The sequence below is a fragment of the Ceratotherium simum genome, chromosome 7, assembly GCF_057802395.1.
Source record: "Ceratotherium simum simum isolate JZ-2026a chromosome 7, ASM5780239v1, whole genome shotgun sequence".
Taxonomy (NCBI): Eukaryota; Metazoa; Chordata; class Mammalia; order Perissodactyla; family Rhinocerotidae; genus Ceratotherium; species Ceratotherium simum.
The window spans coordinates 69,618,293-69,644,138 of NC_141906.1; the positions used below are offsets into that span (position 1 = coordinate 69,618,293).

At 39.3% G+C, this 25,846-nt stretch overlaps 1 protein-coding gene across 3 annotated transcripts in view; it reads left to right on the plus strand.

Moving 5' to 3' along the window:
- The window catches only part of CBL (Cbl proto-oncogene), a 91,991-nt gene that overhangs the window by 50,883 nt on the left and 15,262 nt on the right, over positions 1-25,846 (plus strand). For all 3 annotated transcript variants that reach the window (XM_087433813.1, XM_087433812.1, XM_014785052.2), the window contains 8 exons: positions 360-481; positions 803-940; positions 2,457-2,544; positions 2,908-3,039; positions 3,254-3,457; positions 18,332-18,463; positions 18,555-18,932; positions 20,753-20,847. In XM_087433813.1, coding sequence (XP_087289939.1) covers positions 360-481; positions 803-940; positions 2,457-2,544; positions 2,908-3,039; positions 3,254-3,457; positions 18,332-18,463; positions 18,555-18,932; positions 20,753-20,847 — 1,289 coding nt within the window. The remainder of the gene's footprint in view (positions 1-359; positions 482-802; positions 941-2,456; positions 2,545-2,907; positions 3,040-3,253; positions 3,458-18,331; positions 18,464-18,554; positions 18,933-20,752; positions 20,848-25,846) is intronic.

Genomic DNA, 25,846 nt, shown 5'->3' on the forward strand with positions numbered 1-25,846 from the left:
TTTGTTTGGAACTTCTTAGTTGCACATGTAGGCCCTGCTCTGTCTCTCTGTTTTTGTTTGTTTATTGTTGTTTAACCTCACTACTATTGGTTAGAGCTGCTTAAAAATTTCTTGAATTTCATTTTGTAAAGTTAAGTTTCTCCCTATAAGTATATATTCGTTTCTTCTTAGCTTTTCAAAATTCTTATCTCCAAACATGTTTGTCTTCCTTCAAAGTGACAATATAATTGAAAAATTGTGACAGTAAATGGAGAATTTGTAATTGATAATTGAAGTTGTTTTTCCTTTTGTTCTTCATTGCTCTGAGGCTGGTTGTATGTCTTGAGCTGAACTGTCTGATCGATCTCCTGTTTCCTTAGCCCTGGTCCTCTTTGCTCAGGAACTGGAACAGTCTTGCTGTAACTCATCCTGGTTACATGGCTTTCCTGACATATGATGAAGTGAAAGCTCGGCTCCAGAAATTCATTCACAAACCTGGGAGGTCAGTGCCATGAAGCAAAGAGGTTTATTCTCCTGAATTTTGCTAGAATAGAGAAAACATGATATTGTATTAGTTCCCCAGTGGCCACGTTTCTGCAGTAGTATTGATGTCTATTTATCAGAGGAATTGACTTTTTTCAGATCCTATGATTTGAGAAATGCTTTCAAGTTACTTAAGAATTGGGCTTATGTGTCTTTTGCGTTTTGGTCTGGAGTCATTGAAGAATCTGTTATTGATGGTCCTTTTGATTTTTGTCTCTGTCTTGCCTTTCACTCTAATAGGAGCATATGTATTAAAGATTCTGTTTATCTCTGTTCTCAGTTACATTTTCCGGCTGAGCTGTACTCGTCTGGGTCAGTGGGCTATTGGGTACGTTACTGCTGATGGGAACATTCTCCAGACAATCCCTCACAATAAACCTCTCTTCCAAGCACTGATTGATGGCTTCAGGGAAGGCTTGTGAGTACCTACTGTTTACCATCTACTAGAGTCTGGGAATTTAGGGGCAGTAAAACTTCATCATTGTTGACTTTATTCCAGGTTCCTTCTACAGATTAAGATTCAGGAAACATATTAAGAGGTTACATTGTTTTGACCTTCAGGTTCTGTATGACTTTTGTTTTGATTTAAAAGGGATTCCTTGAGTGAAATTATTTTTCTCTACTCCTTCAGTTATTACCATGAGTAAACTTTATCTTTCTCCTTTTCTAAATGTGAACTTATTTTCAAGCCTATATTTAGATTTAAAAATATACTAATTAGCAGAAAACGTTACCAGCTATTTAATTAGCTAACATTAGAGTGATTCGGTGTTTCTAATGACAGCATGCTCAGTGGCCTTCATCTGCCTTCATCCAAACTTCATTTTGGTTCAGCAGCATTTCTTCAGGCTTTGGGCGTTTGTAATCTGTGCTAATATTTATGGCTAAATTCTTATTTATTCCAGAATTGCTATTCCTTTGGGAATTCAAATTGATTATCAGTTGGTAAGCACTAAAAATACTAACAGTTGATCAGGTATCAGAAAACTATTTATGTTTTAAAGTGATTAGTGAAATCCATTTTCCATTATGCATTGTCTTCTCCAATGGCGTTGGAGCTGAGAGGGGTGCTTCCCCAAACGTCAGAGCAGTTTGATGCTTAGAAGCTTCCTGGTAGGTGATCTCAGTGGCTTAATTTGCTTCTTGTTACATTTCTTTTAAGTTGGTGTTTCTCAATATTAAATCTGTAAACCAGGTATTTCAGGTCTTTGGTCAAAAGCAAATGCAGTTTAAATTAAGAATTTATACTTTGTGGCCATTCATAGATTAAAATAGGGGTTGGCAAACTATAGCCCACAGGCTAGCTGTTTTGGTACGGCCTGTGTCTAAGATAACTTTTTTGTTTTAGAGTGTTGTTAAAAGAAACCAAATAGTGGCTGGCGGCCTAGTGGTTAAGTTCGCGTGCTCCACTTCTGCAGCCTGGGGTTTATGGGTTCCGATCCTGGCTGTGGACCTATATATACGGCTCATCAAGCTATGCTATGGCGGCGTCCCATATACAAAGTAGAGGAACATTAGCACAGATGTTAGCTCAGGGACAATCTTCTTCAAGCAAAAAGAGGAAGATTGGCAACAGATGTTAGCTCAGGGCCAATCTTTCTCACCAAAAAAAAAGAATGTGACATAGACTTGTATGGCTTGCAAAACCTAAAATATTTACTATCTGGCCCTTTACAGAAACAGTCAATCCTTCGATTAAAAGATAGAGTCTGTGGCGTTGTGCCCTGGAGAAAGAATATCAGTGTTTGGAGAATATCTTCTTTGAATTGTTCTGTGTTATTTAATTATTTTGAAGTATTAGTAAGATTTATCTTTGCATTGATGCAAAGTTGCCCTTTTAGAATGAGAGAATTCCTAGATATCATTTATCTGTGTTAGCAAGCAGTGATAAATTGGCTTCAGTAAAACCCCAAGGTTGGTTTCTCTTTTTACAGCTATTTGTTTCCTGATGGACGGAATCAGAATCCTGACCTGACAGGCTTATGTGAACCAACTCCCCAGGACCACATCAAAGTGACCCAGGTGAGTTTTGTTTTACATTATAACCACGTCACTAGAGCCAAGCTTTTATATACACTGTATAGAACTGACAGTAGAATTGTGTTAAGTGGTTGGAACACTTAAATTTTAAATCACTGATTAGGTTAGTGAATTTATGTGTGTGTGTTTTCTCTTTAAACCATGCAGCTTAAAATAGGACTAGGTGCTTTTTGTTTTAATGAGAGAAATTGACCACTGTTATGACACTTTTATACAAGCAAAATTTATATAGAAAGTCACAGTCTTCAATTTTCCTGTTTTTAGTTAGCATTTATAGTTGTTGTCATTCATTCAACAGATATCTGCAATAGGCTGAGTAATCTCTTAATTTTATTTTAATTAAAGGAACAATATGAATTATACTGTGAGATGGGCTCCACATTCCAACTGTGTAAAATATGTGCTGAAAATGATAAGGATGTAAAGATCGAGCCCTGTGGACACCTCATGTGCACATCCTGTCTTACGTCGTGGCAGGTATGGATCCAAACCATACATTTTCTCAGCTATGTAATCGCTCTGAAGAACTGGGGATCACATATCCTATACAGATATAATGGATAGCCTGGTTTATGGTGTGGGTTTTAAACTTTTGATTTCTTTCTTCATCTCTAGGAAATGTATTTCCTAGTCGAGAAATATTTTAAGTACTTTCAGATGTGTCTGTTACCATCTCCTGTTTCCTCTGCAGGAATCAGAAGGCCAGGGCTGTCCTTTCTGCCGATGTGAAATTAAAGGTACTGAGCCCATTGTGGTAGATCCGTTTGATCCTAGAGGAAGTGGCAGCCTATTGAGGCAAGGAGCAGAGGGAGCTCCCTCCCCAAATTATGATGATGATGACGATGAACGAGCTGATGATTCTCTCTTCATGATGAAGGAATTGGCTGGTGCCAAGGTAAGACTGAAGTTTAAGAGACTGTGGCAAAATCCATTATGAGTTGTGTTCTAAAGCAGTAGAACACTTAAGGACATCCAAACTACAAGGAGTAATAATAATAGCTAATATTTACTGAGCATTTACTGTGTGAGAGATACCGTGGTGAGCACATTACATATTGTAACTCATATAGTCCTATACTCATATATCCCTATGAGTAGGTACTGTGCTTGTCCTCACTTAGCAGATGAAGAAACTGAGGCACAGCGAGGTTAAGGAATTTGCTGAAGATCACACAGCTAGTAAGTTGAACCAGAATCTGTGACCAGGTATTCCGGCTTCAAGGCCCATGCTCTTACTGTGTATATCCTAGAATTGGGCTTTACTCGGATAACTTGGTAGAGAAAATGAGGGAGGAATAAAAGAATTGGACCTTATTTTGCTACTGTGACTGGAATATGTTGTTCTTGTTTTTTTTTTTTTTCTAATGGAGTCTCAGCATTAGAAAGTTAGGTTTCGGACCAGCCTGGTGTCATAGTGGTTAAGTGTGCTCTACTTTGGTGGCCTGGGGTTCACAGGTTTGGATCCCGGGTGCGGACCTACTCACTGCTCATCAAGCCATGCTGTGGCAGCATTCCACATACAAAATAGAGGAAGGTGGGCACAGATGTTAGCTCAGGGCTAATCTTCCTCACCAAAAAAAAAAGGTTTCAGGGGAAGAAATGAGGCACGTTAATAACCAAATAAATGGCAACTAAAGTGGTTGGAGGGTGGTAGGAGGTACCATGTAGAACTGAACAAACTGGAAAGGCCCTAGTAAAGATAGGAAAGATAAAGGCTAAGAAAGGGTGTCATCAAATTCTGTTATATCAATGGATAGGGTAAACCAGGGATTTATTCACTAGTTAGAAGTAAGGCAGTCTTTGAAGATTTTAGTAAATACAGGGCAAACAAAGGATTCTAAAATGCTGCAGCGGGCCGGCCCCGTGGCTTGGTGGTTGAGTGAGCGCGCTCCACTGCTGGCGACCCGAGTTCGGATCCCGGGCTCCCACCGGCGCGCTGCTTCTCCGGCCATGCTGAGGCCGCGTCCCACATACAGCAACTAGAAGGATGTGCAGCTATGACACACAACTATCTACTGGGGCTTTGGGGGGAAAAAATAAATAAATAAAATCTTTAAAATGCTGCAGCTTTTCTAGTTTAGCATGTTACAGATTCATGGGATGCATTTCCTTGGTATAAAAGAGACTTTCTGTTGTATCAGCGCCTGACTGCCTGGCACCTAGTAGGTGCGCAATAAATATTGAAAGAATGGATTTTCTCTCTTAAATGATTGTATCCAGTGTATCTCCTCCTCTGTTGCATCAATGCCACTGCCTTATTTCAGGTTCTCATCATCTGTTCTCCCTGCTACCAGAGGCAGTGATCTACAACACAAACCTGGTCACCTCATTCCTGTGCCTCTCGCTCTTTGATGATTTCTCATTATTTTATGCTAATAATTACTTTGCCCTGATAATCCTTTCCGCTTTATATTTTGTGGTCTATCTAGCAAGGCTGAACCACTAAAAATTTCTCCATACTTTTATCCTGATAATTTCTATGTAATTTAGCTCAGTTTTCATTTCCTAGGAAACCTTTCCAGACTGTACCCTGCTTCCCCCACCTCCAACTCATACCTGTTTACACATGTATAATCTAGGTCTGGCCAGGTGTTTCTAGGACACTCTGAATATGTCTGCCATAGAATTTATCACTTTGTAATATTTTATTAAAAGTATTTCCTATTGTAAGTTCCTAGAAGGCAAGAGCCATGTTTCGTTTGTAATTAGCTACTCAAAATTGAGCCCATAGTAATTACTTTGAATGTTAAGACTGGGAATTGAGAACACTTCAAAGCAGGAATTGATAAATTTATCTATGCTATATCAATAATGGATAGTTGAGGAAATCTGGACTATTTGAGTGGTACATTTTTGGCTTTTTGAAGTTGACAGTAGACTTGGCCCCTTAGTACAAGTTCTTTGGTCCTTTTTAAGAGATTCATCTGGGGCCCGGCCCTGTGGCGTAGCGGTTAAGTGCACGCGCTCCCCTGCTGGCGGCCCGGGTTCAGATCCTGGGCGCGCATCGACGCACGGCTTGTCAGGCCATGCTGTGGCGGCGTCCCATATAAAGTCGAGGAAGATGGGCATGGATGTTAGCCCAGGGCCAGTGTTCCTCAGCAAAAAGAGAAAGATTGGCATGGATGTTAGCTCAGGGCTGATCTTCCTCATACACACACACTAAATAAATAAATAAATAAAACTTAAAAAAAAAAAAAAAGATTCATTTGACCTCTGTAGCAGTTTTATATTCTTAACATAACTTGCCATCTGTTCATGAAAATTTACTGGTAACTCCTGAAATATTAGGGAAGCTGAATAATAAGGTAAAGAAGTGATTATTCATATATGTATTTATTTGAAATTAAAATACCCTTTTTGGGGCCGGCCCCGTGGCTTGGTGGTTAAGTGAGCGCGCTCCGCTGCTGGCGACCCGGGTTCGGATCCCGGGCTCGCACCGACGCACCGCTTCTCCGGCCATGCTGAGGCCGCGTCCCACATACAGCAACTAGAAGGATGTGCAGCTATGACACACAACTATCTACTGGGGCTTTGGGGGGAAAAAATAAATAAATAAAATCTTTAAAATACCCTTTTTTATGGAATTTTATAGACCAGTAATACTCGTGGAGAAACAGGCACATTCAGTGTTGATGTGGGTACAAATTAATTCCATCTTTTTGGAGGACAGTTTGACATCAAAATGTATAATGTTCATAGTTTGAATTAGCACTTCCATTTCTGGGAGTTTATCCTAAAGAAATACTCAGACAAGTGCACAAAGATGTAGATTTTGTTATTCTTACAGCATTGTTTGTAATGATAAAAAATTAGGAACAACCTACATGTCCATCAGTAAGAAATTATGGTACATTCATGTGTTAGTATTCTATTGCTGCCATAACAAAATACTACAAATTTAGCAGCTTAAAACAACACTAATTTATTCTCTTATAGTTCTGTAGGTCAGAAGTCCAATACATGTCCCATCAGGCTAAATTCAGGGTGTCAGCAGGTCTATATTCCTTTCTGGAGGCTCTAAGGGAGGATCCATTTTCTTACTCATTTGGGTTTGGCAGAATTTAGTTCCTTGCCAGTTGTAGGATAAAGATCCCTGTTTCCTTGCTGGTTGTCAGCTGATGATATTCCCAGCTTCTAGGGGCCAACCACATTATTTGGCTCCTTTCCTCCTTCAATCTTATCTCTCTGAGGTTTTCTGTTTTTAAGCACTTGTGTGATTAGACTGGGTCCACCGGATAATCCAGGATAATTCCCCCATCTCAAGATCCATACCCTTAATCACATTAGCAAAATTCCTCTTGCCAGGTAGGGTAACATATTCACAGATTCTGGGTTTTAAGCCATGAACATCTTGGGGGCGGTGGGGAGGGATCATTATTCTGCCTACTACAGTCCATATAATGGAATGCTCTGCAGAGTGAGTTCAGTTTACATATACTTAAGTGGAAAGCTGTCTAATGTATATTAAGTTTAAAAAACAACTATATTCTATGTATAGTAGCACCTTATTTCTGTAAAAAAAATTTGGTTGTAAAAATTTTTTTTACGTGCATGGGAGAAAAAATTGGATGACTATACACCAAATTACTATTATTTCTGAGGATACAAATTCAGAGAACTTTTTTTTTTAAATTTTTTGTTTATTGCAGTAACATTGGTTTATGACATTGTAAAAATTTCAGGTGTACATCATTATACTTCTATTTCTGCATAGATTACATCATGTTCACCACCAAAATACTAATTACAACCCATCACCACACACATGTACCGAATTATCCCTTTCGCCCTCCTCCCTCCCCCCTTCCCCTCTGGTAACCACCAATCCAATCTCTGTCCCTATGTGTTTGTTTATTGTTGTTATTATCTACTACTTAATGAAGGAAATCATACGGTATTTGACCTTCTCCCTCTGACTTATTTCACTTTGCATTATACCCTCAATGTCCATCCATGTTGTCACAAATGGCTGGATTTCATCGTTTCTTATGGCTGAGTAGTATTCCATTGTGTACATATACCACATCTTCTTTATCCATTCGTCCCTTGATGGGCACTTAGGTTGCTTCCAAGTCTTGGCTATTGTGAATAACGCTGCAATGAACACAGGGGTGCATGTACCTTTACAAATTGGTGTTTTCAAGTTCTTTGGATAAATACCCAACAGTGGAATAGCTGGATCATATGGTAGTTCTATCCTTGATTTTTTGAGGAATCTCCATACTGTTTTCCATAGTGGCTGCACCAGTTTGCACTCCCACCAGCAGTGTATGAGAGTTCCCTTCTCTCCACATCCTCTCCAACACATGTTGTTTCCTGTCTTGTTAATTATAGCCATTCTGACGGGCATGAGGTGATATCTCATTGTAGTTTTGATTTGTATTTCCCTGATAGTTAGTGATTTTGAACATCTTTTCATGTGTCTGTTGGCCATCTGTATATCTTCTTTGGAGAAATGTCTGTTCAGGTCCTTTGCCCATTTTTTAATTGGGTTGGTAGTTTTTTTTTGTTGAGATGCATGAGTTCTTTATATATTTTGGAGATTAAGCCCTTATCAGAAGTATGGTTTGCAAATATCTTCTCCCAATTGTTAGGTTGTCTTTTTGTTTTGTTGATGGTTTCCTTTGCTGTGCAGAAGCTTTTTAGTTTGATGTAGTCCCATTTGTTTATTTTTTCTATTGTTTCTCTTGCCCGGTCAGACGTGGTGTTTGAAAAGATGTTGCTAAGACCGATGTCGAAGAGCGTACTGCCTATGTTTTCTTCTAGAAGTTTCACAGTTTCAGGTCTTACATTCAAGTCTTTAATCCATTTGGAGTTAATTTTTGTGTATGGTGTAAGGTAAGGGTCTACTTTCATTTATTTTCATGTGGCTATCCAGTTTTCCCAACACCATTTGTTTAAGAGACTTTCTTTTCCCCATTGTATGTTCTTGGCTCCTTTGTCAAAGATTAGCTGTCCATAGATGTGTGGGTTTATTTCTGGGTTTTCGATTCTATTCCATTGATCTGTGTCTGTTTTTGTGCCAGTACCATGCTGTTTTGGTTACTATAGCTTTGTAGTATATTTTGAAATCAGGGAGTGTGATACCTCCAGCTTTGTTCTTTTTTCTCAGGATTCCTTTAGCTATTCGGGGTCTTTTGTTGTTCCATATAAATTTTAGGATTCTGGGCCGGCCCTGTGGCTTGGTGGTTAAGTGCGCGCGCTGCAATGCTGGCGGTCCGGGTTCGGATCCTGGGTGCGCATCGAGGCACCACTTCTCCGTCCATCCTGAGGCCGAGTCCCACATGCCGCAACTAGAAGGATGTGCAGCTATGACATACAACTATCTGCTGGGGCTTTGGGGGGAAAAAATAAAAAATAAATAAAATCTTTAAAAAAAAAAAAAATAAATAAAAATAAATTTTAGGATTCTTTGCTCTATTTCTGTGAAAGATGTTGGAACTTTGATAGGGATTGCATTGAATCTATAGATGGCTTTAGGAAGTATGGACATCTTAACTATGTTAATTCTTCCAATCCAAGAGCACGGAATATCTTTCCATTTCTTTGTGTCTTCTTCAATTTCTTTCAGAAATGTTTTATAGTTTTTGGTATACAGATCTTTCACCTCTTTGGTTAAGTTTATTCCTAGGTATTTTATTCTTTTTGTTGCAGTTGTAAATGGGATGGTATTCTTAATTTCTCTTTCTGCTACTTCGTTGTTAGTGTACAGAAATGCAATTGATTTTTGTATGTTGATTTTGTATCCTGCAACTTTACCATATTCGTTTATTACTTCTAAAAGTTTTCTGGTGGATTCTTTAGGGTTTTCTGTATATAAAATCATGTCATCTGCAAATAGTGACAGTTTCACTTCTTCCTTTCCAATTTGGATCCCTTTTATTTCTTTCTCTTGCCTGATTGCTCTGGCTAGGACTTCCAGTACTATGTTAAATAGGAGTGGTGACAGTGGGCATCCTTGTCTGGTTCCTGTTCTTAGAGGGATAGCTTTCAGTTTTTCACCATTGAGGATGATATTAGCTGTGGGTTTGTCATATATGGCCTTTATTATGTTGAGGTACTTTCCTTGTATACCCATTTTATTCAGAGTTTTTATCATAAATGGATGCTGTATCTTGTCAAACGCTTTCTCTGCATCTATTGAGATGATCATGTGATTTTTATTCTTCATTTTATTAATGTGGTGTATTACGTTGATTGATTTGCGAATGTTAAACCATCCCTGCATACCTGGAATAAATCCCACTTGATCATGGTGTATAATCTTTTTAACGTATTGTTGTATGCGATTTGCTAGTATTTTGTTGAGGATTTTTGCATCAATGTTCTTCAGTGATATTGGCCTGTAATTTTCTTTTTTTGTGTTGTCCTTGTCTGGTTTTGGTATCAGGGTAATGTCAGCTTCGTAGAATGAGTTAGGGAGCTTCCCCCCCTCCTCAGTTTTTTGGAAGAGTTTGAGAAGGATAGGTATTAAGTCTTCTTTGAATGTTTGGTAGAGTTCACCAGGGAAGTGGTCTGGTCCTGGACTTTTATTTTTGGGGAGATTTGTGATTACTGTTTCGATCTCTTTACTGGTGATTGGTCTATTCAAATTCTCTACTTCTTCTTGATCCAGTTTTGGAAGGTTGTATGATTCTAAGAATTTATCCATTTCTTCCAGATTGTCGAATTGGTTGGCATATAGCTTTTCATAGTATTCTCTTATAATCTTTTGTATTTCTGAGGTGTCTGTTGTAACCTCTCCTCTTTCATTTCTGATTTTACTTATTTGTGCCTTCTCTCTTTTTTTCTTGGTGAGTCTAGCTAAAGGTTTGTCAATTTTGTTGATCTTTTCAAAGAACCAGCTCTTGGTTTTATTAATTTTTCTATTGTTTTTTTGGTCTCTATTTCATTTATTTCTGCTCTGATTTTTATTATTTCCCTTCTTCTACTGATTTTGGGCTTTGTTTGTTCTTCTTTTTCCAGTTCCTTTAGGTGCATTGTTAGATTGTTTATTTGAGATTTTTCTTGTTTGTTGAGATAGGCCTGTATCGCTATAAGCTTCCCTCTTAGAACCGCTTTTGCTGTATCCCATAAATTCTGGCATGTCGTATTTTCATTTTCATTTGTCTCCAGGTATTTTTTGATTTCTTCTTTGATTTCTTCGTTAACCCAGTCGTTGTTCAGTAGCATTTTGTTTAATCTCCACATATTTGTGGCTTTTCTGATTTTCTTCCTATAGTTGATTTCTAGTTTCATACCGTTGTGGTCAGAAAAGATGCTTGGTATTATTTCAGTCTTCTTAAATTTATGGAGACTTGTTTTGTGGCCTAATATGTGATCAATCCTGGAGAATGTTCCATGTGCATTTGAAAAGAACGTGTATTCTTCAGTTTTTGGATGGAATGCTCTGTATGTATCTACTAGGTCCATCTGTTCTAGTGTGTCGTTTAAGGCCAATGTTTCCTTATTGATCTTCTGTTTGGATGATCTATCCATTGGTGTAAGTGGAGTGTTAAAGTCCCCTACTATTATTGTGTTACTGTCTATTTCTGTTTTTATGTCTGTTAATAATTGCTTTATATATTTAGGTGCACCTACATTGGGTGCGTAGATATTTACAAGTGTTATATCCTCTTGTTGGATTGTTCCCTTGATCGTTATGTAATGCCCTTCTTTGTCTCTTTTTACAGCTTTTGTTTTAAAGTCTATTTTGTCTGATATGAGTACTGCTACCCCAGCTTTCTTTTCATTGCCATTTGCATGGAGTATCTTTTTCCATCCCTTCACTTTCAGTTTGTGAGTGTCTTTAGGTCTGAAGTGTGTGTCTTGTATGCAGCATATATATGGGTCTTGTTTTTTTATCCAGTCAGCCACCCTATGCCTTTTAATTGTAGCATTTAGTCCATTGACGTTTAAAGTAGCTATTGATAAGTATGTACTTACTGCCATTTTTTAACTTTTTTTTTTTTCTCAGTGTTTTAGTAGTCCTTCTCTGTTCCTTTCTTCTTCTATACAGAATTGATGGTCACTTTAGTTTGACCTCTGTCTGAAAGCTGTACTCTTTAACTCCCCTCCTCCCTCCTTTTATGTTTTTGATATCATAGCTAACCTCTTTTTTGTGCATTTGTATCCATTACGTTCTTATCATGGAAATAGATAATTTTTCCTATTTGTGGTCTTCTCTTTTCCCCTTAAATCAGTCCCTTTAACATTTCTTGTAGCACTGGGTTCTTGGTGACAAACTCCTTTAATTTTTGCTTGTCTGGGAAAATTTTGATCTCTCCTTCCATTTTGAATGATAACCTTGCTGGGTAGAGTATTCTCGGCTGTAAGTTTTTTCTTTTTAGCACTTTAAATATATCGTGCCATTCTCTTCTAGCCTGTAAGGTTTCTGCTGAGAAGTCAGCTGATAGCCTTATGGGGTTTCCTTTGTATGTAACTTGACATTCTCTTGCGGCTTTTAGGATTCTCTCTTTATCTTTAATTCTGGACATTTTGATTATGATGTGTCTTGGTGTGGGCCTCTTTGGGTTTATCTTGTTTGGGGCTCTCTGTGCTTCCTGTACCTGGATGTCTGTTTCCTTCCTTAGGTTAGGGAAGTTTTCATCTATTATTTCTTGAAATAGATTCTTTGCCCCCTTGTCTTGCTCTTCTCCTTCCGGGACACCTATAACACGGATGTTAGTGCGCTTGATGTTGTCCCAGAGGTCCCTTAGACTGTCCTCACTCTTTTTAATTCTTTTCTCTTTTACCTGTTCACCTTGGGTAATTTCTTCTAGTCTTTCGTCCAGCTCACAGATCCGTTCTTCTGTATCCCCTACTCTGCTTTTGAGTCCCTCTAATGAATTTTTCATTTTCAGTATTGTATTCTTCATTTCTGATTGGTTCTTTTTTATATCTTCCATTTCTTTGTTGACATTCTCACTGAGTTCATCTATTCTTCTCCCCAGATCAGTGAGCATCCTTAACACTCTTAGTTTGAACTCTCTGTCGGGTAGGTTGCTCATTTCTGTTTCACTTAGTTCCTTTTCTGGGGTTTTGTCCTGTTCCCTTACTTGGAATGTATTCTTTTGCCTCCTCATTTTGCCTCTTTCCCTGTGCTTGTGTCTACGTATTAGGTAGATCAGCTACGTCTCCTGCTCTTGGATAGGTGACCTTATGTAAGTGATGCCTTAGGAGGCTTGCAGTGTGCTTCCCTCAGTTCTCAATGTTCCAGGGGTGACCCCTATATGGGCTACGTGTGTCCTTCTGTTGTGGCCTGTTTGCTCTCCCTGTAGGCGCCCAGGGAGGCCGAGTTATGCTCCTGGCCAGCTGTTGTAATGCTCAGCTGCTTGTAGTTGTTGTGGGCCCTTCAGTGTCTTTGTCAGGTGTGGGGAGCCCCAGCACAGTTGGCTGCAAGTTCTAATACCACATTTGTGTTGCAGTATTTCTTTTAAGTGAGTAGGCCCCCAGCGTGGCAGGTTGTTAGGCTCAGGGCCTTACAATTGCTGTAAGCCTCTAGCCTATTAGGTCTCTTGTCAGCTCTCTGAGGATTGCAGCTGGGTGGGGCTGGCCTCAGGCACAGGAGCACCCACTTGTTTCAGGCTTTGGAAGGTGGGGCAAACCCCCTATGTGGGTCTTTGAGAAGCACAAGTCTTCTGCAGCTGACAAGCCCTGCTGCCCACAGGTCCACACACACAGTCAACACAGTCCTGCCCCGTGTGAGTGCCCTGACCTCCCCGAGCGGACCCAGTCTCTCCACGGCGGGAGCCCCACACACTCTGCCACCGCCCCACACTCTCGACCCGCTCCTTGTGCACACCCTGCCCTGCTCAAGTCGGCTCAGTTGCCAGGCTGCAGAGAATCCAGTCACCAATCTATGCAGGCCCACAAGTTGCCTGAGGGCTTGTTGTTGGGTGGGGCCAGTCTCTAGGGTGGGCTGCCTACCCTGGCTGAGCTGGATTAAATTGGTGCTCTAGCGGGTGGGGCAGACCCTGGGCTAGCAGGCCTCAGGGAGAACTCCAATGGCGTCTGTGTCAGCACGCCCACACCAGGCCACAACAATGGCCGCCGCCAATGTCCCAGTCCCTGGAGAGGTCTCACCCCTCACCGAGATGCACTCAGGGCCTATTAGGTGAGTCTCTTTTCACCAAAGCACTGTGTGCACCTTTCTTTCTGGTGATTTTAGGATGTTTTCTGAAACGGGTGAGTTTGCGCACGGGCCCTTTAAGAGCCGGTTTCAGTTTCTTTGTGAACCGGGTTTTCTGGGGGTACTCCCCAATGTTTTAGTAGCAGGCACAGTCAGATATTATGCCGCTGGTCTCCATTGTGCTGGGTCCACAAAATGCCCACAGCGGGGGCGCTCCCGGCTCAGGGCCCCGAGCCTCCAGGGAGGCTGCGTACCTGTGTGCTGCTCTCGGTGGCCATGAAGCTGGCGGCTTGTGAAGGCGGCGTTTTTCCTCTCCAGAAGGGAGTCTCTGCCTCTTCCACCTCAGTTATGATTGTCCGTTGTTACAGGAGTTCCTCTTATCCAGTTTTCAGTTCTGTCTCAGGGGTAATTTTTCCACGAGTAGTTGTAAATTGGCTGTGTCCACGGGAGGAGGTGAGTTCCGAGTCTGCTTACGCCGCCATCTTGACTCGAGATCCCCAGAGAACTTTAATTTTAGAGAATATTTGAATTTTTTACAATTAACACATAATAATTTTGCAAGGTGTTTATTGTGCTAGGTAAGTAGCTCTGTGTCGAGTGCTATGTGGAATAAGAAACCTAAGAGAAAGGCCTGCAAGAAGCTAGTAGTTTTATTTGGGAAGAGAATATATGCACGTGAAATGCTATTTAACATGAGGCAGACAGTGTATATTGTTTAAATTGTTGGGTACCCACCCTTTAAGTGCTATAGGACTTTAGAGGAAAGAAGAAAATGAACACTTTTTTCCATAGCTGATCTACATGAATGATATTAACTTTACCCACTTAAATAAAAGTAATAAATGTACACTATAACAATTCAAGTAGAGAAAAAACAGCTTCATGTATTGTCATTTGGCAGTTCTGTAATTTAGTCTCTTCTTAATGAACATTCATATTGTTTCCAGGCTTAGACATATTGGCATTCTTTTGCAAGTCTATCTGTGGGGTAAATTTCTAGCAGTGGAATTGCTGGATAAAAGAGTATGTACATTGAAACTCGTTGATAGAGGAGAGGGATGTAATTAGGGGAAGGGTACATGAGAATTTCACAGAGACAGTGGCATTTCATTTCTTAGCTGAGTGCTAGGTACTTTGTGGGTGTTTTATTATTATTCATACTTTATAGTTTGTGTAATGTATGAATAAAATATTTGAATAAAAGTGTTTTAACTTTTTTTGGATAGATATTAAAAGATGTCCCCAATTTTTTTTCCTAAAATCACTTCCAGAGGTATATGAGACTGTGAGAGTGCCTGTTTTGTCACATCCTGGTAGCTGTTGTTTGTTGTTTTATTTTGATTTATTTTTAATATATTGAATCTAATTTTTAAAAAATCCAAGAGATAAATGCATGTAAATTTTTTTTTATTTAAAAGAATTGCTAAAAGGCTTACAGAAGTGTTAGTTCCCTGCCTCCACCCACTCCAACTCCTCTCTGTACCCCATTTAGAGTTTTCAGTTCTTACAACTGTCTCTTACCATATGCTTGTGCTGCTGTCTCCTGCTACTTCAGTGTTAGCTGTCTGTTCACTTCAGGTGTTGTAGAGAAGGATTTAGATCTTTTATTATCTCCCTCCTTCCTACTTCATATCTTCCCACTATAGCTATTTGAATGTTTTTTGGCTGAATCAGTATTCAGTGTTTAAATGATTTTGTTCCCTGCTGTACCAAATAATATACTATAATATAATTACTTTTGCTTTCTTGTACAACCTTTTGCTTTTCCTGAGATAATTGCTTTGTTTTTATTTCCTTAGTTTTCTGTTTTTACCTAGCACTACCAGGTCTTATTATGCTGTCAAACATCCTCTCAGTATAATTTTCTATGAAGTAAATTCTATTAATATAGTAGATAGTATATAATATAGTATACTTAATATATAGGAGTCTTGTGTGTTTCGGCTCCACTCTAGACTGGTTATTCTCTGAGTGTGCTGCATTCCCCATCACCCTGAGGTCTCCCCTTGCCATCTCAGGGGACTTTGTTGCCTCCTCTGTGGTGGAGTGCCTATTTCTTGGCTCCCAGGTTTTCCTCTTGCTTGTTTTACTTCCTTGTTTGGGTGGAGTATGTCCTCAAAATAGCTTTCTGTGAAAAGGTGAGAGGTAAAATTTTTGAGACATTTGGTATCTTAAAATGTCTTTATTCAACCCTCAAACTGACTAGTTATAGAATTCTAGGTTGAGAAAAATTCAACTCTAAATTGTTATGGCTTCACTTGACTTCTGGTTTCTAGTGTATTTTGCTATGTTGTGCCCCCTTTCCCTCTCTCCCCAGAAGCTTTCAGAGTATTTTCCTTATCTTCGATTTCCTGAAAATTTAAAGGTGTTTTTTGTTTGTTTGTTTGCTTGCTTGCCTGTTACGGGTTTCTTTTCCTTCCCTGGGCTAGCTATGCAGTGAACTCTTTCTATATAGCTGTTTATGCCCCTTAGGTCTTGGAAATGTTCTTGTATTATTTATTATATGTTGAGGTAAAAGAACATGGCAGGGATCGGCTTTGATTTTGAGCCATGAGTTGAAGAATATGATTAGCTCAACCCTCTGCACTTTAGGAATGAGCAAGAGAGACAGATGGTGGGAGGGATCAAAATAGGCAGGGTGGGCCTTTCAAATTGGGAAACAACTTGAACAAAGTCAAGGAGGTAGGAATTCTAGAACAGGGGTTGTGGAAGTAAGAGTTACCTATGGATGGTTTTGAGCTAGTGAGTATGTATTTAAGGATAGCTGAGCTCGTAATGGTGAGCAAAAGGATTTGGTGAGATAAGAAACTAGAAGCTGGGAGAGTCCCTAGAAAATGGTGTTAATAAATCAGGCCGGAGTTTGGTGAGTAGAATGAAAAGGAAGGTAGAGATATTATTTTATGGAAAAATCACCAGGATAAAGTGACTGACTAGAAATTGATGATGAAGCGAGAATTAGTTAGACTAATAACTTTTCACTTTCTTCTTTTTTTTTTTTGTGAGGAAGATCAGCCCTGAGCTAACATCCATGCTAATCCTCCTCTTTTTGCTGAGGAAGACCGGCTCCGCGCTAACATCTATTGCCAATCCTCCTCCTTTTTTTCCCCCCAAAGCCCCAGTAGATAGTTGTATGTCATAGTTGCACATCCTTCTAGTTGCTGTATGTGGGACATGGCCTCAGCATGGCCGGGGAAGCGGTGCATCAGTGCATGCCCGGGATCCAAACCCGGGCCGCCAGTAGCGGAGCGCACGCACTTAACCAGTAAGGCACGGGGCCGGCCCACTTTTCACTTTCTTAACTCTTGAGGTGTTTAGCTGCTCGTGCTGCGTTGCTCATGCTCCATTAACATGGAGCCCATTTTCTTAAGTGTGAGTAAAAGAATGTAGCTAATGGTGAGGGCTTTCTTTGCCCTCGTTCACCACCCAGCATTAATGACAGGACTAAGTATAGGGGTGGTTGTTTTTCTGGCATCTTACGTAAGTGCTTGTAATACATATTTGCCTATCTTCCATCTGTATTGCTCCCTGTTAGAGAATGCAAATGCAAAGTAGCATTTTATATGAATTACTGTATATCTCTTGACAGCTGACTTGGACAAGCTTATCAGATACTCATCACCCTGCTATTGGCAAGGAAATGGAAAAAGATTATACATGTATTGTTTCTTCTGATTTGGCGCCTTGATTTTTTAGAACACAAATTGACAGAAAATTTAATTCCTTTTAATTAATGAATTGAAATAACTTATTTCTTCGGAAGGACTCAGTAAGCTTTTTAGTGATATTGTTGATCATTTTCCTCTTAAAAATCTTTTTGATTCTTTTTATTATAATAACCCACAGAGAGTTTATCATCTTTGATTTCTTTCATTGTTCTGCCCCCTTAAACATCATTTTCCCCAGTGATCTGTTGAAAGGTTAATGTCTGCCCCTTTCTTTTTATACAAGTTCCTATTTTTATTTTATTATTTATTTTATTTACTTTATTTTATTTATTTTTTTACATGAAAGCCCTTCTTTTTTTGTGTGAGGAAGATCAGCCCTGAGCTAACATCCATGCCAATCCTCCTCTTTTTGCTGAGGAAGACCCGCCCTGAGCTAACATCTATTGCCAATCCTCCTCCTTTTTTTTCCTCCCTTTTTCTCCCCAAAGCCCCAGTAGATAGTTGTATGTCATAGTTGCACATCCTTCTAGTTGCTCTATGTGGGACACCGCCTCAGCATGGCCGGACAAGTGGTACGTTGGTGTGCACCTGGGATCCGAACCCCAGGCCGCCAGTAGCAGAGCACGCGTGCTTAACTGCTAAGCCACGGGTTCGGCCCCTCTATTTTTAATCTTGAAAAGATTTTTTCTTTCTTTGAAGGTGAGGTGGAAAATTGTAATATTTTTTTAAAATTGTAAGCTAGGAAGCTTATTGTAGCACAGCCATTTCTGTGATACATTTTGCTTATTGCTTGCGTGGTGTTTCTGTGATTGAGAGTGCCCTCTTATGGTGACACAAAAATAATTCAGGAAGTTCTACCCCAGGCCAAAGGCTGACCCATTGGTAGTTATAGTCAGTGTTTGGATAGTACTTGCTATCTACAGCTTTAGAAGGAGTTGAAAGATGCCACTCCCCCAAACAAGAACAACCTATTAGGAAATTTTATTTATGTTAGGTGGAACGGCCTCCTTCTCCATTCTCCGTGGCCCCACAAGCTTCCCTTCCTCCAGTGCCACCACGACTTGACCTTCTGCAACAACGAGTATCTGTTCCTTCAGGTGCTTCTGGTCTTGGAACTGCTTCTAAGGTAAAGAAGCATTATCCATTTCTACAGTTTTCTGATTCTTTGTTGTGGATTAATGGATTTTGATTGACTTGCTTCCATCATGCTTCCACAGGCTGCTTCTGGCTCCCTTCATAAGGACAAACCATTACCAATACCTCCCACACTTCGAGATCTTCCACCACCACCCCCTCCAGACCGGCCATATTCTGTTGGAGCAGAAACTCGGCCTCAGAGACGCCCTTTGCCTTGTACACCAGGCGACTGTCCGTCCAGGGACAAACTGCCCCCTGTCCCCTCTAGCCGCCTTGGGGAATCATGGCTGCCTCGGCCAATCCCCAAAGTACCAGTAGTTGCCCCAAACCCTAGTGACCCCTGGATAGGGAGAGAATTAACCAACCGACACTCACTTCCATTTTCATTGCCCTCACAAATGGAACCCAGAACAGATGTGCTCAGGCTCGGAAGCACATTCGGTCTGGATACCCCCATGGTGAGTCTTGATTTTGAAATTATTTTCCCTGTTAACAAGTATTTGTGAATGGCATTTAATGGATCAAAGTTTTGTGGTAGATTTTATACAGGATTCAGAGATAATGTAACATAGTCCCTACCCTCAAGAAATGTATGTTAATAAAGTGGATAAGGCATGTTTGTAAATACTACAGTAAGTGTGTGTGTGTGTGTGTATGTGTATGCCATGAGTAGTATAAATAGAAAACACTGAAGTTTTAGAGAATTATGAGGGCTTCATGGAAAGAGTGGCATCTGAATTTGAAGTATTCTTTCCAAAGTGGTACAGTTTTAAGATAGATCAGAGCTACAATGACAGAAATGCTTAAGGTATATTGTAGAACAAGAAGTAGTTTGAGTGGAGCAGAAATGTTGTGTATCAGAGTACGAAAAAGGGCTAGAAAGGAGCATTAGTACTAGATTAGAGGGTCTTGAATACCCCCTCCCAAAAGAATTTGAATTTATTTGGTAGGAAATGAGCATTTGAAGGCTTTATATTAGCGGAGTGACGTGACCCAAGTGATGGTTTAAAGAGATGAATCTAGTAATAGTATGCAGAATATAGACTGATGAGAGAATAGATTGGAAAAGACAGGTTAGTGGTCCATGAGATAAAGGGTCCAGAACTGGGGGTGGGAGAGGTATATTCCTTCTTTTATTAGTTCACTTATGCATTCAACAAAAAATCTTGCCCTCACAAAGTTTACATTATAGTGGAGTAAAGATGGAAAATAAACAAGTTAATAAAACATATAGAATGTCAGACACTGATGAGTGCTGTGGAGAAAAATAGCACCAAAAAGGGATATAGGGACAGCTGGAGTTGAGCTGGGAGGTACATGGAGCGATGGGGTACAATTTTGAGCAAAACCTGGAGCAACAGGGAGAGTGAGCCGTGCTGATTCTGGAGGAAGCCCATTCCAGGATGAAGGGAAAAGCAGGTGAGTTTGGGAGAGTCTGTCTGAGGAATAACAAAGGGGGTTAGTATAGCTGGTGCTAGGTGAGCAAGAGGGAGAAGCATTGTCTGTGAGAAGAAAGGAACAGCCAGATTAGGTAGGGCCTTTAGAGAGCGTGAAACAAAGACCCAGTGAGGCTTGAAAGCAGTCAGTGGGTGGAAAAAAGGACAAGAAATCGCACGCACACACACCCACCACACACACACACACACACACACACACACACACACACACACACACACCACCCCACCCACCCACCCCCTGAGGTTTTAAACCTGGCTAACTAGAGGCATGTTGAATTTCAGATGAGCCATTGAAGGGAGAATTGGCGAGTTGGTAGTTGGAAATCTAAGAAAAAGGGGGAACTGGAAGGGTGACGTTGAGGAATGCTGTGGCTCTTAAATGAACTGCATATTTCTTGGTTGCAAGGGAAATGGGAGGGTAACTTACATTTAAATGGCATCTATGTGATAGTCTAATTAGTGAGAGTGGATTAGGTTTGACTTTCTGGTGATATCAATGTAGAAAGATGTATAGAATTTGAAAGATAGAAAAGATATTTGTGTAGACAGCCAGTTTCCTCAAATCTTTCTAGAACTAAAACAAACAAAAAACCTCATTTCCTTGGCTCTTTTTAGATCTGTCTCCCTAACCCTTACGTTTGAACTTTCTTTAGAGCTTGAAAAGCAACTATGCTTTTGTCAAATGTAACAGCGCCTAAGCATGGCATTGGGAGTGAGGTCTGTGTCTATATTATTGTTCTTGTTATTTGGAATAGGGTAAACAAGTGAAAGGAGATACTTAGCTGTGTTAAGAAGGTTCTTTTTCAACACTTTTTTTCCAGAATATGAATTGCAGCCCATTGGCAGGTCCAGAGTATGAGCACCCCAAAATCAAACCTTCAGCATCTGCCAATGCCATTTATTCTCTGGCTGCCAGGTAAGTTTACTAAAAGCTATATTTCATACAGTGGAGTTGGTACTTGAGTTGATACTTTAAAACAGCTTACTAACAGAAAAATTAGAAAACCCACAGGAATATAAAGAAGAAAATAAAAATTGGTCTGTATTTGCTTCATGTAAAAATTATCATATTTTATGTTTTGGACTATTTGCTTCCATTCTTTTCTCTTTGTATGTGTTCATAGATCAGTTTTGCTGGGGCTCATCTATTTTAGCAGTCTTCTCAAAGAAGCAATTTTGGTTTTGTTGATTTTTTTAAAAGATTCTTTTCTTAATTCTTATAGTTTTTTAATTTTAATTCTTAGGTATCTGCTTTTTTTTTGTGGTAGAATACACATGACATGAAATTTACCATCTTACCCATTTATAGGTGTATAGTTTAGTGGTATTAAATACATTCACATTTTGCAACCATCACCACCATCCATCCCCATAACACTTTTCATCTTGTAAAACTATAACTCTATACCTCTTAAACAGTAACTCCCTGTTCTCCCCTCCCCCAGCCCCTGGCAACCACCGTTACACTATCAGTCTTTATGATTTTGACTCCTCTAAATATGTCATATAAGAGGAATCATACGGTATTTGTCTTTTTGTGACTGGCTTATTTCACTTAGCATAATGTCCTTAAGGTTGATCCATGTTGTAGCATACTGCAGAACTTCTTTTTTAAGGCTGAAAAATATTCTAGTCTATGTATATACCGCATTTTGCTTATCCATTTATCAGTTGATGAACACTTGGGTTGATTCCATGTTTTAGCTATTGTGAATGGTGCTGCTATGAATGTGGGTGAACGAATATCTCTTAGAGACTCTACTTTTAATTCTTTGGGGTGTATACCCAGAAGTAGAATTGCTGGATTGTATGGTAGTTCTATTTTTAACTTTTTGAGGCACCACTGTACTGTTTGCCACAGCAGTTACACCATTTTACATTCCCCACCAACCATGCATAAGGGTTCCAATTTCTCCAAATCCTCGCTAACCCTTGTTATTTTCTGTTTTGTTTGTTTGTTTGTTTTTGGTGAGGAAGATTAGCCCTGAGCTAACATCTGTTGCCAATCCTCCTCTTTTTGCTGAGGAAGATTGGCCCTGGGCTAACATATGTGCCCATCTTCCTCCACTTTATATGTGGGACGCCTGCCACAGCATGGCCTGATAAGCAGTGCGTAGGTCTGCGCCCGGGATCCGAACCCGCAAACCCTGGGCCGCCAAAGCAGAGTGCGTGAACTTAACCACTATGCCACTGGGCCAGCCCCTATTTTCTGTTTTTTTAATAGTAGGCCGTCCTAATGGGTGTGAGATGGTATATCATTGTAGTTTTGAGTTGCGTTTCCCTGATGGTTAGTGGTGTTGAGCATCTTTTCATGTGCTTATTGGCCATTGATATATCTTCTTTGGAGAAATGTCTATTTAAAAGGTCTTTGCTCATTTTTTAATCAGTTTGTGTTTCTGTTGCTGTTGAGTTTTAGAAGTTCTCTATATATTCTGGATTTTAATCCCTTATCAGATATATGATTTGCAAATACTTTCCCCCATTCTGTGGGTTGCCATTTTACTCTGGATAGTATCTTTTGGTACACAAAATTTTAAAATTTTCATGAAGTCCAATTTGTCTATTTTTTCTTTTGTTACCTGTGTCTTTGCTGTCGTATCCAAGAAATTGTTGCCACATCCAATGTCATGAATCTTTTGTCCTGTGCCAACTTCATTCTTTGCATGTGAATATCCATTTTTCCCAGCACCATTTGTGGAAAAGACTGTCCTTTCCCCATTGAATGGTCTTGGCACCCTTGACAAAAATTATTTAACTATATATGTGAGAGTTTATATTTCTGCAAAAAACGTCATTGGGATTTTGATAGGGGTTGCATTTAATCTGTAGATCGCTTTGGGTAGTACTGACATTTTAATAATATTAAGTCTTCCAATCCATGAACATAAGATGTGTTTCCATTTATTTAGATCTTTAATTTATTTCAGCAGTGTTTTGTAGTTTTCATTGTACAAGTCTTTCACCTCTGGTTAAGTTAATTTAAATTCTTTTTGATGCTATTGCAAATGGAATTGTTTTTGAAATTTCCTTTCCAGATTGTTCATTGTTTGTATATAGAAACGCAACTGATTTTTGTGTGTTGGCTTTGTATCTTATTACTTTGCTGAATTCATTTATTAGTTCTAATATCTCTTTTGTGGAGTATGTAGGGTTTTCTACATGTAAGATCGCATTATCTGCAAACAGGGAGATAATTTTACTTCTTCCTTTCCAGTTTGGGTGCCTTTTATTTCTTTTTCTTGCCTAGTTGATCTCGCTAGAACTTTCAGCACTATGTTGAATAGAAATGGTGAAAGCAGGAATCCTTGCCTTGTTCCTGATCTTAAAGGAAAAGTTTTCAGTCTTCCACCATTGAGTATGATGCTTGCTGTGGGTTTTTCACATATGGCTTTTGTTATGTTGAGATGCTTTCCTTGTATTTCTATTTTATTGAGTGTTTTCATCACGAAAGCGTGTTGAAATTTTGTCACATGCTTTTTCTGCATCAATTGAGATGATATGTGGGTTTTTTCCTTCATTTTGTTGATGTGGTATATTATGTTGATCAATTTTTCTATGTTGAATCATCATTGCATTTCAGGTATAAATCCCACTTGGCCATTGTGTATAATCCTTTTAATAGGCTGCTGCGTATTTTTTGCTAGTATTTTTTTGTGGACTTTTAGCATCAATGTTCATAAGGGACATTGTTCTGTGGTTTTCTTTTCTTTTAGTGTCTTTGTCTAGCTTTGTATCATAGTTGTGCTGGTCTTGTAAAATGAGTTAGGAAGTTTTCACTGTTTTGTAAAAGTTTGGGAAGGATTGTTATTAATTCTTCATTAAATGTTTGGTAGAATTCACCAGTGAAGCTGCAGGTAAGGGCTTTTCTTTCTTGGGAGATATTTGACTGCCGATTCAATCTCCTTACTAGTTATAGGTTTATTCAGATTGTCTATTGTCTATTTCTTTGTGATTTACTCTTGGTAAGTTTTGTGTTTCTAGGAATTTGTCCATTTCATCTAGGTTATCCAATTTTTTGGCATACAATTGTTCATAGTACTCTCTTATAATCCTTTTCATTTCTGTTGAATCGGTAGTAATGTCCCCACTTTCATCTCTAATTTTAGTAGTTTGAGTCCTCTCTTTTTTCTTAGTCCATCTAGATAAAATTTGTCAGTTTTGTTGATCTTTTTTGGGGGGGGGCGGGAGATCAGCCCTGAGCTAACATCTGCCAATCCTCCTCTTTTTGCTGAGGAAGACTGGCCCTGGGCTAACATCTGTGCTCATCTTCCTCCACTTTATATGGGACGCTGCCACAGCATGGCTTGACAAGTGGTTCGTCAGTGTGCGCCTGGAATCTGAACCCCAGACCTCCGAAGTGGAGGGCGCGCACTTAACCACTACGCCACTGGGCTGACCCCTTGTTGATCTTCTTAAAGAACCAACTTTTGATTTCATTGATGTTCTCTATTGTTTTTCTATTCTCTATTTCATTTATCTGCTCTAATCTTTATTATTTCCTTCCTTTTGCTAGCTTTGGGTTTATTTGGTTCTTTTTCTAGTTCCTTAAGTCATAAAGTTAGGTTGCTTATTTGAGATCTTTCTTGGTTTTTAATGTACTCATTTATAGCTATTAGTTTCCCCCTTAGCACTGTTTTCGCTGCATCCCATAAGTTTTGGTATATTGTGTTTTTGTTTTCCTTCACCTCTAAATATTTTATAATTTCTCTTGTAATTTCTTCTTTAATCAATTGGTTGTTTAAAAATGTATTGTTTAATTTCCACAATTTTGTGAATTTTCAGTTTTACTTTTGTTACTGATTTCTAACTTCATTTCATTGTGGTCAGAGAAGATACTTTGTATGATATCTATCTTTCTAAATCTATTGAGACTTAGATTGTGGCCTAACATGTTGTCTCCTGGAAATGTCCCTTGTGCACTTGAGAAGAATGATCCAAGCTAAGGGTGTCAGCGTAGTCGATTTCTGGTGAGGAATCTCTTACTGGCTTGCAGGCTTGCATAGCCTTATCACTGTGTCCTCACATGGCCTTTCCTGGATATGTGCACACGAGGAGGGAACGACAGCAAGCTCTCTGGTATCACTTCTTATAAGGACACCAATCCTATTGGATCAGGACCCCACCCTTATGACCTCATCCAGCCTTAATTACTTCCTCAGAGGCCTGGTCTCCAAATACAGCCACACTGGGTATTAGGGCTTCAACATATGAATTTTGGGAGGACACAAACATTCAGTCCATAACACATGCTTCAGCTGCATTCCACAAATTTTGATATGTCATATATTCATTGTTGCTCACTTCAAAATATATGCTTTTTCCATTTCTGATTTCTTCTTTGGTTCATCGGTTATTTATGTGTTGCCTGATTTTCAAAGATTGGAAGATTTTCTAGTTGTCTTTCTGTTACTGCTGTCTAGCTTCATTCCAATGTGGTCAGAAACCATACTCTGTGCTTTCCATTTCTGACATTTGTTGAGACCTTCTTTACTGAGTAGTTCACGGTAAATTCCAGTAACATGTACCACCTTCACTTCATACAAATATGTATTCTGCAGTTGTTGGTATAGCATTCTATATATGTCACTGAGGTCGAGTTTGTTAACTGTGTTCATATCTTCTATCTCTCTGCTAATATTTTTTTATCTACCTGTTCTATCAGATACTATAAGGAGTATGTTAAGTTTTCCCCTTATGATTGTGGATTTCTCTTTTTTCCTTTTAGTTCTGTTCATTTGTGTTGTGTATGTATTTAGCCTATGTAATTAAGGTACATAGAAATTTAGAGCTATTGATTACATGAGAATTGTTTTTATTATTACATTTACTCGCTACGTCTACTTCTTACTTCCCTGAAGTCTACTTTGTCTTACATTAAAATGGCTACATCACCTCCCGTTTAGTTAGTGTTTGCA